The 12,862-nt window shown below is 45.1% G+C and overlaps 1 protein-coding gene across 2 annotated transcripts in view; it reads left to right on the forward strand.

Annotated features, from left to right (window-relative positions):
• Positions 1–7,722, forward strand: part of bub3 (BUB3 mitotic checkpoint protein) — a 10,693-nt gene extending 2,971 nt beyond the window's left edge. For both annotated transcript variants that reach the window (XM_072667244.1, XM_072667245.1), the window contains exons 5-8: positions 577–735; positions 1,118–1,295; positions 2,144–2,360; positions 7,427–7,722. In XM_072667244.1, the coding sequence (XP_072523345.1) occupies positions 577–735; positions 1,118–1,295; positions 2,144–2,360; positions 7,427–7,436 (564 nt within the window). In that variant the 3' untranslated portion in view covers positions 7,437–7,722. The remainder of the gene's footprint in view (positions 1–576; positions 736–1,117; positions 1,296–2,143; positions 2,361–7,426) is intronic.
• Positions 7,723–12,862: the final 5,140 nt, after the last annotated feature.

The following is a 12,862-nucleotide window of genomic DNA, read 5'->3' on the forward strand; positions in this document are numbered from 1 at the left end:
TGTATTGATGGCTTTTATTTTGATTGGCCGATTTGGCTCGTGTGTTTTATTTATTTATTTTTTGAAGGGTGGGACTTTATCCTTAACTCCTCATTCATAGCGTCACTGGGTCGACTTCTCGTTTTAACACTCAGCCCGTGTCCAAATGAGACCCCCACCCCTCACACTGCTGGAGCTCTGCTCTCCACTCAGAGCTGATCCCGTGACAGACAGCTGCTCAGTCTGTGTGTTTCCACTGCAGCTCTGCGTCCAGACTGAGGCAGCAGCAGGAGAACTGTTCCACATTATGGTTAAACTTCGGCTTTTAATCTGCCGTTCCTGCGCATCTCGAACCGGTCCTGGTTAGTGTGAGACACACGTGATGTCACCAACTAACCGACTGTTAAATTTGGCTAATTTGATCGAACAAGTCAAAAGAAGTCGTTACACCTGAATTTCAGAACAGGGTTTAGTTGCTGAATTGAAAAAGCCTCAGGCTGTTTCTCTAGTCAGGAAATGATTCTGCTGTGGTTCTGGACAGTGCTGGCGTTTGTTGCTGGTTGGATCACATGAGCTACAGTGAACTGTGTGTTTCAGGTGTACACCCTCTCTGTGGCTGGGGATCGGCTGATCGTGGGGACAGCTGGCCGAAGGGTGCTCGTCTGGGACCTGAGAAACATGGGATACGTCCAGCAGAGGCGGGAGTCCAGTCTTAAATACCAGACCCGCTGCATACGGGCCTTCCCCAACAAACAGGTAAATCACCCTGCGTAAGGTCCTTCCCTGACCAACACTCAATACGGCCAATAAGCTGTCCCTGACTGACCGGGGAACTGTGCTGCATGCCGTTAGCAAGTCATTAAGCTTTTCCCAACTAGTAGAGCATACAACCCCTCAGGCCTTCACCATATACACTGTTTAAAGCTCAGCACACTGTTTATTACTTCATGTATGTTTTTCAGCTAACGGGAACGTCATTCTGGATATGTTTGTTATATATACATATAACATATTATATTATTATTATATGTAACATTTTTTTTGTTGTACTATTTTTTTGTGACTATTTAGGTTTATTTGCTGGCAGTCTTTGATGGTTCAGGCCTTTTTTAATGTGAGGTGTGTTTGTGTGATTCAGGGCTATGTCCTGAGCTCAATTGAAGGCAGGGTGGCTGTGGAGTACCTGGACCCCAGCCTGGAGGTGCAGAAGAAGAAATATGCCTTCAAGTGCCACAGGCTGAAGGAGAATGGCATAGAGCAGGTGTATCCTGTCAACGCCATCTCCTTCCACAGCATCCACAACACCTTTGCCACAGGTCAGTAAAGAAAATTTGGCTTACTCTGGAGCTAGTCTGGATTCTTGGTGGCTTCTGGATACACTGATGACTGGGACATATAAAGGACAAAGGTTTTTGGATGCACCTCGTAGTGATTGAGTTCAGGTGTCTGATTCAGTCCCGCTGCCACTATAAACTCCAGCCTCTAGTCCTGCAGTCTGTCTTTCCTCCACACATCAGTGAAAGAACGGGAGGTTCTGAAGAGCTCACTGAACTCCAGCGTGGTTCTGTATGTAATAGGAGACACCGCTGCACCAACAACAACAAGTCAGCTGGTGAAATCTCCTCCCTCCTAGATCTTCCTCCATCAGCTGTGAGTGGTGTTATTATTGAACAGTGGAAGAGTTTAGGAGGAACAGCTCACAGAGAGCAGCTCAGCCACCGAGTGTCTGTCAGACCACGTAAAGTTACAGAGCGGGGTCAGGGCCGAGTGCTGAGCTCAGAGCAGAGTGCAGAAAAGCCTCCAACTGACTCAGTAACTGCAGCAGAGCTCCAGACCTGCTGCTGCTAGAGCTGCAGAGGGGGACCCGCTCCAGATTAATACTTATGGGTTTAGAATGGGATGGTGTCAAAGACCCTGTAGGTGTCCCATTACTTTTGTCCTAATTTATTTATTATGCTGTAAATTGAAATTGTACTTAAATTTAATATGGACTGATCAGCCTGGCCTTCTAAGGGTTAACCATAATGTCTGTTTCACTTCTTGCCACTTGACCTCTCACCAGTCTTCATTGGTTTTCTTCAAACCTGGTTCAGTAGTCCTCAGTGAACACCTTCAAGGTGGCTGTTATACGCACCCACAACCTTGACTCTTCACCTCTCTCCAGGTGGCTCGGACGGCTTTGTGAACATCTGGGACCCGTTCAACAAGAAGCGTCTGTGTCAGTTCCACCGCTACTCCACCAGCATCGCCTCCCTGGCCTTCAGCAACGATGGATCTCTATTGGCTATCGCCTCCTCCTATATGCAGGAGCAGGGGGACATCTCCCACCCCGCAGACGCCATCTACATCCGCCAGGTCACTGATGCAGAGACCAAACCCAAGTAAGTCCGCTCATGTGTAGGGCTGTAGACTGAAGAGGACTTGTCTGGGACTAGAGATGCGCTGTAATGAACGTTGTGGGTCGATGTCAGTATGCCTTTATTTATTTATTTATTTTCATACATGTGTGCGTCTACATGAAGTTTATAAACTGTGGGACTAAGCCCTAATGGGTCAACGTTACAGATCCACCTGCCTTCATTAGTGACTGCTTCTACAGTAACTGCAGTGGAATGAATGAAATGCAGATATTTTAATGCAGCGTTGCCTGAACACTCTGCTCCTCTGGACTTTAGTAAATACAAATGTTTGGACACCCCTGATTCACAAATCCATGCATTCAGCTGCTTTAGGTTGCACCCATTTCTGACACACCTGCACACAGCTTGCCTAGTCCTTTTCAGAGAAGTACTGCCAATAGAATGGGACTGAATGCAGTCAAATCCTCACAGCAATGCTCATTCTCAAATCTAGTAGAAAGTCTTCTTCTCTGGACAGTAGAGACAGTTACTCCAACAGAAGCAGGATCAACTCTCTTTAATAGCCTTGATTTCAGAAAGTGCTTCACAGTATAAAGTAATAAACAGTAGAACAAGCCAAAGGGAAAAGAGCATGAAATGGAGCATTTAAACAGAAATCAGACTAAAGAGACAATAATGAAATATGAAATAGAAAATCAGAAATATAAATAATAAAATAAAAAGGCTATGCAGGCCTGAGGAGTATTTGTACACACACCCTCTAAAATCAGCCTGAAACCTCAGCATCTCCAGCCCTCCATGACCTGACCTGAAGAACCCAGTCAGAGAGCGCCACACAGTAAACTAGAGGACCCGTGGCTCGATGAAGGGCCAGTGCGGAGTAATCAAGAAGCCACCTTTACCTTCTCAGAGGGGTCGCACAGCTGGCGTAGATGCCCTTGGAGATAATCAGTGACCCTGTGACGTTGGGCAGTGAGGCACAATGTCATCGTATGATTATTAAGAAGGGATTTAAAGATTGGGAATAGCAGGAATAGTTTGATTGATTACAGTAGAGGGGAACGGCCAGTCAGCCAGGCTGTGTTTAATGATCACAACAGCCTGTATCTTAATTCTACATCTTACAGTCAGGCCCCCCCTCTCTCTGTGTGCAGCTGTAGTCGGTACAGATCTTTATCTGTCTCCATTCTGCTGCTTCATATCTCTTAGATGATTGACAGATACCTGAAAAAGGAAATCCTCTGTCTTTTTCTTTTTCTTTTTTTTTGAGTTCAAGTTTTATTGCTTGAGTTTATAATCTAGCAAAAATGTTGGTGCTTTGAAGGTTAAAGGAGACGTCAGGTGAAGTTAAATGGTAAGACTGTTGATTATATTGAAGTGGATCATGCTGTGAATGAATACATTTTCATAATACAGCTTTTTATAACGGTCATTTAACATAAAACATAAACCCCTCCACTGAACCAGACAAAGACCACAGTGCAGAAAAGGCTCCTGCTAAGCTGAAGGAAGAAGCATTTGCGGAACCAAGGCTCACAATGACCCGTCCTCCTTTGATCAGAGCTACTTATTAAATAAATTATTGATTAGTATGATATATAAGCTAGTCTGAGGCAGGTAGCAGCGCATGAGCATTTGATCAATACTGAGAGATGGAGGTAATATAACTAAATATAGAATTGAAGAAATGGCCTTAAACATCATTTATAAAACATAATTAATGGAAATGCATTTTTTGTGAGAACGTTAGGATACCCCTAAGCCCTAATGGCTGATATTCTCCTATTTGGATCAAAACTTGAATTAGACAGTTATAGAAAATCCACCAGTCTCTAACACAGCAAACAGAATTCCCCCAGCTGTTAGAGCAGGGTTAGGGTCCGCAGCTCCCTCAGTGTCTCAGTAGGGTTAGGATCTGGCTTTGCCGTCCAGAACTGTAAAACTGTTCAGTATGTTAATTCTCATTTCTTTTAGAAACAGTAAATGATGGTCTAAAATGTGCGAGGCCTGTAGGGGATCAGTTCACTTATTCACACATTCTGAGCTGTGTCTCAGTACAAAGATACAGTCCACTGAGAGTCCCACTGCGAAGTCTAAGGTCTCTCACTTCCTCACACTTTTCTACAGTGTATTTCTAGAGTATTATGGTCTTCATATTGACTCTACGTGTTTAATAGAGTCTAAGATTAGAGGAGTTTAGTCTATTAAAACTAGCTGAGGTTCTTCTGGAGTAAACGGTGACTCACTTTGTAAGTCTCTCTGGAGAAGAGCGTCTGCTAAATGCCTTCAATGTAAAAACTTAGAATATCAGCAGTGTTTAGTTTTCAAATATTTCCAGTTTTGGAGAACTCTGCAGGTTAGAGAGACCAAATGAATGGCTTGTATTTCTGACGCTTTAACCTCAGGCTAACATGCCAGACTATTACGATACCAAGATGCAGTCCACATATACTTCTCTCCTCATAATGACCTGAAGAATGGTTTTGGCCTGGGGACCTGGGTAACTGCAGTATCTCAGCTTCCAGTGGTCGATACCACCGCAGAGGAGCGACTCCAGAACCCTCTATTAGAGACCGATTGATCTGAAGGGGGCGAGGGGCAGCAGGGTAGGGGTGGTGTGTAGAGGTGAATCACTGGGTGGAGCGACAGACAGGACTCAGTCTTTCTAAAGCAATCGGGAAGCACAAAGACGGGCAACTCGGTGGACCTGTTTCTGTCCTAAACTGGATTACAGAGAGCTCCTAACTGGGTTTGCTGCCCGTCTCGCCGTGCGGTAACCAATGGAGTCTTGGGTTCATTTAGCACACAGCAGCGCGAGACCAGGCCCTCTGCTTGGCTCTCCTGGTCTGTCAGTTGGAGGGGAGTGCAGCCGGGCGGAGAGCAGCTCTGGCTCGTTAATGCTCAGGTTCTTGGCTCCAGCATTTCATTGCGGTTCTAAGGTGCCTGCACAAAACGGGTTTAGCGGATCTCTGTCTGTGGTGGAGTACTGTACTATTGGACTGCACCTACTCTCAGGATACTCCTCATCTGCCCCCTCTGTACTTTAAGTACTTATACAGTTTCCAGCATATACGTATGAAAGTTGCAGCTGTCTGAGTATTATAGAGGTCTAAAATTCTAAACTCTGAAATATAAATAAATATACACACTGCTGTCAGGTTGCAGCTCTACCTTGTTGATGTTTAGTGTAGTCTAGTGGTTCTCTCACTTTCTCACAGATCCTGTCCATTTAAAATTAAAATGAAGAAAAAAAATTAGTGAAAAGATCTCATAACACAACTGACCTTTACAGTCAAGCCTAAAGTCTGCACACCCCTTTCACCTTCTCCACGTTTTATTACGATACAGCCAATTCTACAGTAAATTGAATAAATGTTTGCCTCAAACCTCTAGTCAAGTCAAATTTATTTATTTTTAGAACTGTTGTCACAAAGCAGCTTAACATAATAAGTAATTAGTAAAAAACAGAAAAAAATGAATAACATAAGACATGAAGGATCAAAGACATTTACATTTATGGCATTTAGCAGACGCTCTTATCCAGAGCGACTTACAAGGTTACTCGTATTACAGAGGTGAGCCAATGTAGTGTTAGGAGTCTTGCCCAAGGACTCTTATTGGTGTAGCGCAGCACAGTCACCCCGACTGGGAATCGAACCCCAGTCTCCCACGTGGTGTGGTAGCTCACTTGCAGGTAGCGGTGTTATCTGTTGCGCCACACCAACCACACGTGAACCCCAGTGAGCAGCAAGAGAACCTCCCTCAGAGCTGGAGGAAGAAACCTTGGGAGGAACCAGGACTCACAAGGTGGTCCCGACCCGTCCTCCTCTGATCAGAACTATTTATTAATTATTGATAAAAGTTACCAAACCATCTAAACTGTTGAACTGCTCTAATATAGTCATGGCCTTAATATAGTGATGGTCAGAGTAATGAGAGGAATGATGGGTAATAGTGGTGATATTAATAGTGCAGGTTTAACATGGTCATTAAACAGGTAGCAGAGGTAGGAGGGTGAGCCGCTGGTCTGGCATGGGTGGGGCCTGCTGGTAGGTGGCAGCTGGTCTGACGCAGGTAGAGGGGACCTCAGTGGGCAATCTTCCAGCAGGTCGGGCACCTCTACACACAATCGCCAGTAATGACCAAGTTTTTACATATCTGTACACACCCTGAGCCTAACCCTGGGGTGATGCACCTTTGGCAGCAGTTACAGTTTCAAGGCATCTTTAGAAAAAAGCTCTGAGCTTTGCACATTTGTATTTGGGTGGTTTAGCCCGTTCCTCTTCATATCCCTGCAAGCTACATCAGGTTTGATGGGGAGCGTCGGTTTTCAGCTCCTCCCCCAGATGTTCAGTTGGATTCAGGTCTGGATTCTGGCTGGGCCACTTAAGGAGAGCCTTCTCCGTGTACTTGGCTGCAGTTGTCTTTTCCTCTATCAGGACTAGTCACCCCAGTCCCGCTGAACATCCCATGCTTCACTGTAGGGATGGCATTAGCCAGGTGATGAGTGGGGCCTGGGTTTCCTCCTGATGTGATTCTGTTCAGTCCAAGAAGTTCAGTCTTGATTTCATCACTCAGTCGTGGTTTGAGAGTCCTCTAGGTGGCTAACTTTAAGTGGGCAGGCATTGTCTTTTACTAAGGACTGGCTTCCGTCTGGCTGCTCCACCATAAAGGTGTGAGTGCTGCCTGGATGGTTGATCATCTCTAAGGTTCTCCCATCTCCAAACAGGTTCCTGCTCACTAGTCTTCCTTCCTTCCATTGTTCAGTTTGGCCGGGCGGCCAGATCTTTAGAAGGTTCTTGGGGGGGGGGGGGGGGGGTTCTGCTCTTTGGGAACTGCAGTGATTGTCTGGACCCTTCTCCAGATCTATGCCTTGTTCTTCTACTCCGCAGAAATGTCTAAAGCACATCTGTGGAGCAGCTGCTTTCTAAAGGCTTCATTACAACACCTGACCCCAGTCCTGATCAGTAGCTGCTACTGCTTGATCTGCTCAGATCAGCGTATTAGAAATAGTATCTGTCCCTTAGTTTGTGTGTTTACTTATTTTATGCTAATAAATGACCTTTGATGTTCCTCCTTGTTTGCAGGTCAACCTGAGGCCTCTCCTCAGTGCTGTGTTCAGGAGGGATTTTCAGGAATCTGCGCTCCTGATGTTTTCTCTCTGATGAAGTTCTGCTGGCATCCAGTGGTTCATAATGGCTCCTTTCCTCCCTGTGCTTCTTCTCATATCCCCTGTATCGTCACATCTTCGTTATTAACGAGGTTCTCTAAGTGTTGATGTTTCTTATTGCTAGTTCACTTTTATTTCTGTGTTCCCAAATTTATTCCAGTACATATTTTGTGTTTATGAAGAATAAACACGCCTGTTGGTTTAGTAAATCCTTCTGAAGTGTCGTCTATTAATGGAAATATATACAGTGAGCATGTTTGCCTCATAATCAATAAGAAGAATGATTGTGTAGGAGAACCTAAAGCACGCTGTACATCTGGGTTTGTCTGCTTACACCGCTGTATTAAACGTACAGTAGAGTGCACACTGCGCATTTAGCTTGAGTGAAGTGTAAATGGTAAGTGTGTAGGGCTACATTTGCTTAATACTGATATTGGGATGGAAATTTATAATGCAGAAGAATCCCACTTATTTTTTTTGTTTGTTTGTTTTAAAGGCCAATTGATCGATTAATGAAGAGGATAATCGGTAGATTAATCCATAATGATGGATCATTAGCTGTTCGTGAACTGGTTCTACTTTTACTTTTAGTTTTTAACGATGGTGCATATTCTGTTTGTTCCTTTAAGGGTCTGTGTGTAAGTATGTATGCTGTGCTGCTTTAATATTTACAGCATTTAGCAGACTCTCTTCTCAAGAGTTCTTACAGAAGAGCTTCACTGTTTACTGAAGAAGAACCTCAGCTAGTTTAAATAGACTAAAATTCAGATCCTCTAATCTTAGACTCTACACAAGTCAATCTATCTAAACACAAGTCAATATGGAGACCATAGTACTCTTCTCTTCGCCTGAGTACTCTCAGAAGAGCCGTGGTCACGTGGTCTTGATCTCTTGGCAACTTGTATACCCATAACTAGCCGTGGTGTTTTACAGTTGGCTAGAGCTTGTGTGCGGGGTTTATGTAAATATTGGAGGTGTACAAATAATGAATCAAGATTGTGATGTAACGGTTTCAGAGGTTTCGGCCTGTTTTCCAGCTGTGTTCTGGTTCTGCTGGATGTTCCTCCAGCAGCAGCAGTGTTTGGGTTCATGGTTTCTCGCGTCCATCGACTGACCTCTACTGACCTCATTCAGCCATGATCAGATTCAGATCCTCAGATATGATCGGATAAAGTGCAGCAACAGATGAGCTACAACCTGTAGCTACACCCGTCTACTACATACCTATATGTAAGCCATTGAGAGGAAGCCTTAGGTACATGTTTCTAATAAAGTGGCCAGCGAGTGGAAGCATGAGGTAGGGGTTTCTAATAAAGTGGCCAGCGAGTGGAAGCATGAGGTAGGGGTTTCTAATAAAGTGGCCAGCGAGTGGAAGCACGAGGTAGGGGTTTCTAGGTGTTGGTGATATGTGGGTTCGGCTCTTTGCGTGTGTGTGTGTGTTCATGATGGTTCTGGTCCAGTATAAAGAATAATAAAGATGATGTGAAGGTTCATGGTGAAGCACGGTCCAGAATGAGCAGATAAACACCAGCTGAGAAGATGAGCGGAGAGGCTGGAGGCTGAGCTGCTGCTGTTTAATGAAGTAAAACTGTTAAGAAAATGATAAAGCTGCAGATCCGGCGCTCATCACTCTGTTCACATTATCGTCAGAGTGTCAGCTGAAGTGATTTTCCCGTAGAGCCCCTCCCCTCGGCCTGCACGCACTCCTCCATTTCTCAGGCCCCAGTGAGGGCAGATAAAGACTGTAATTATTAAATTAAAGAGATGTGCTTCTCTCTAATGGGCTCTGCTGAAGAGCAGGCTGCTTCTTCAATATCCTGGAAATTATTTGTGTGTTTGGTTAAATGATGTTACTAATTCCTCTGATTACTAGTAATGACTCTGTCTCTCTCGTTTTGTTATGGCTTCAGCTTAATATGAAATGGCATTCATTTTAGGCGTAATTACCCGGCCGAGCCGGAGAGAGAGACTGAGGAGAAGCCGCTCGCTCCAGACTGCGCTAAATTGCCTTGTTTCCTCTAATCTTTGCCTTCACTAAATTAGAAAATTGAGTTCCTTGGCTGGGCGCAACAATTGGTAGATGTACCCCTCCTTCCCCCAGTCACCCCCGGGGGCATTAAGGCCGTTGTGCTGTGGTGGTGGTGGAGGTGGAGGTGGAGGGTGGAATAAAGAAGATGTAATTGTGCAGGCCTCCTGCTGCGTCAGATACATCCGCACTGCTCACATAAGGAATGGTTTGGCTGTCAGCGGGAGCGGGATGAATAGCGCTCGCTGCCAGAGGAGCTGAAAATGCCTGAATTGCTGAAGCTGTCGATGAAAAGCTGGAGCAGATAGAAAATCTAATGCATTAACTGCATAATTGGAGAGAAAGAAACTGTTTAGTGTGCATGCGGCTCTATACAGTGTGTGTGTGTGTGTGTGTGTGTGTGTGTGTGTGTGTGAATGCACTATAGTATATGCTGAATGCATGGAGTCATAAGCCAGACTGAAAATGAGCACAGTTAGTTTAGCTCGGCGAGTGTGTATGGCGTTTGTAAACACTGCTAGTCTGCAAATGCTGCCCACTGGACAGGGGCATAAAGTTTGATCAATCAATCAATCAGTCTAATCGATCTACCTATCAACAAAGCAACCAATCTATCAACCAACTATCCAATCAATCTATAACCCAAATAATAAATCATTCAATCTATTAACTAACCAACCCTTCAACCAACCAACCAAACCAATGAATCAATATATCTGTTAACTAACCAACCAACCAATCTATCGAAAAACCATTCATCCATCAATCAGCCGATTTATCAATCATTTAATTAAGTAGCCAACCAAGCAACCAGTTGGTCTATCAATCAGACAATTAACAAAATCAGTTAATTAGTCAAAAAATAATCAATCAACCCATTTATTAATCTGTTGGGGCAGTGGCGGTTAGAGCGCCGGGCTGTCGATAACAGGGTTGTGGGTTCGATTCCCGGGCTCGGCAAGCTGCCACTGTTGGGCCCTTGAGCAAGGCCCTTTACCCTCTCTGCTCCCCGGGCGCTGGAGTTGGCTGCCCACCGCTCTGGGTGTGTGTGTGTACTCACTGCCCCTAACACGTGTGTGTGTGTGTGTGAGTGTGTGTTCACTACCAGATGGGTTAAATGCGGAGGACACATTTCGCTGTACAGTCCACACTGTACAGTGACAAATACGTGCACCTTTGACCTTTGACCTAAACAACCAAGTGACCAATCAAATACATTTAATTAACCAGTCAAGCAGTTGGTCAGTCTGTCTGTCAACTAACCAACTAGCTAACCAACCACACCAATCAATCTATCAACCAACCAAACCAATCAATCTATCAACCAACCAACCAAACCAATCAACCTATCAACCAACCAACCAACCAAACCAATCAACCTATCAACCAACCAACCAAACCAATCAATCTATTAACCAACCAAGCAATTGTATCTCTTTTATCCAGCCTTCCTTTCATCTCTTATCATAAACAGCTCTCTGTTGTCAGGTCAGGTACCATCTGCCTTCAAGTCTGCCAGAGTTGTCCCTATCCTAAAGAAACCAACTCTGGACAGCTTGGACATCGGCAACTACAGACCTATCTCTCTTTTCTCCTTCCTTTCAAAGATTCTCGAACGTTCCGTCTACAACCAACTGTCTCTCTTTCTCTCTCTGAACAATCTTCAGGACTCTAACCAGTCTGGCTTCAAAGCTGCTCACTCTACCGAAACCGCTCTCATGTAGCTAAAGCTGCCAGACTGTCCTCGGCTCTGATCCTTCTTGACCTCTCCGCAGCTTTTGACACAGTGGACCACAAGATCCTCCTGTCTATCCTTGCCGGTCTTGGAGTTACCGACTCTGCATGGCGATGGTTTGCATCATACCTGCAGGGACGCTCATACCAGGTAACGTGGCAGGGGGACACGTCGGCTCCTTGTAGTCTCTCCACTGGCGTTCCACAAGGCTCAGTTCTTGGTCCTCTTCTCACTGTACACTCGCTCTTTTGGTAAAGTGATCTCCTCTCATGGATTCTCTTACCACTGTTACGCCGACGACACTCAACTCATGCTCTCTTTCCCACCGTCTGACACACAGGTTTCTGCCCGTATCTCAGCATGCCTCGCCGACGTCTCTTCCTGGATGGTGGCTCACGCTGGCTGGCTCAAGCTGGAAGTCTTGGTGTAGTCGTGGATGATCAGTTATCATTCTCAGGTCAATTCCACCCTTCCTCTCTAGAGAGGCCACCCAGGTGCTCGTTCAGTCTCTCCTCACTTCCAGACTTGACCACTGCAGCTCTCTTCTGGCTGTACTCCCTCTGAGCACCATCAGACCCCTCCAACTCATCCAGAACACAGCGGCACGGGTCATCTTCAATGTTCATAAGTTCAGCCATGTTCAGCTCCTCCTCAGCTGTGTTCTCTCTTCACTGGCTTCCTGTAGCTGCTGCCCTCATCAGATTCAGACCCTGACTCTGGTCTACAAAGCCAAGACTGGACCAGAAGTCGATCCGCACCAAGAGCCCTTCCAGCTTCAAGTACGGCTCGGCTCGACCCGCCATCCTTTAAGATCCACAGAAGACGAGCGTCCAGACTTTTTACTGTCCTGCCCAGAAGTGGTGGAACGAACTTCCCCTGGGTGTCCGAACAGCAGAGTCCAACGCTTGCTGTCCTCAAACCCAGACTGAAGACCCTCCTCTTCTGAGAGTACTCAGGCGAAGAGAAGAGTACTATGGTCTCCATATTGACTTGTGTTAAGTAGAGTCTAAGATTAGAGGATCTGAATTTTAGTCTATTTAAACTAGCTGAGGTTCTTCTTCAGTAAACAGTGAAGCTCTTCTGTAAGAACTCTGGAGAAGAGCGTCTGCTGAATGCTGTAAATGTAAATGTAAATTTATCCTCCTCTCATATTAAAGCATGAGCTTTGTTTTCAGCACTGCTGCTTGTGAACAGTTCAACCAAAACTGTATATGACATATACACCCCCCCCCCCTTTACATTTACATTACATTTACATTTACTAACAGTAACAGTAGAGTAAAGCTCTGGTAAACTCCTTCACTTCTACACAAATACTTCAACTCTTTCATGTAAAACACACACATATATTATTGAAGTTTTTCACTCAGGTTTACTTTGGGAGTCTTAGTTACAGTAGCAGTGTGTGAAACTACCTTTACCATGTTTGGAAGCTGTACTTTAGCCTGGCTAGTTCTCATTGTGGTGCTCTAATACGCCCTCAAGAGGAGATTCAAATAATTCAGGAGTGAATTCTGGGAGTTATACACACACCTCATTCATCACATACACTCACCATGAAAACACACACACACACACACACACACACACAG

The sequence above is a fragment of the Salminus brasiliensis genome, chromosome 22 (assembly GCF_030463535.1).
Source record: "Salminus brasiliensis chromosome 22, fSalBra1.hap2, whole genome shotgun sequence".
Taxonomy (NCBI): Eukaryota; Metazoa; Chordata; class Actinopteri; order Characiformes; family Bryconidae; genus Salminus; species Salminus brasiliensis.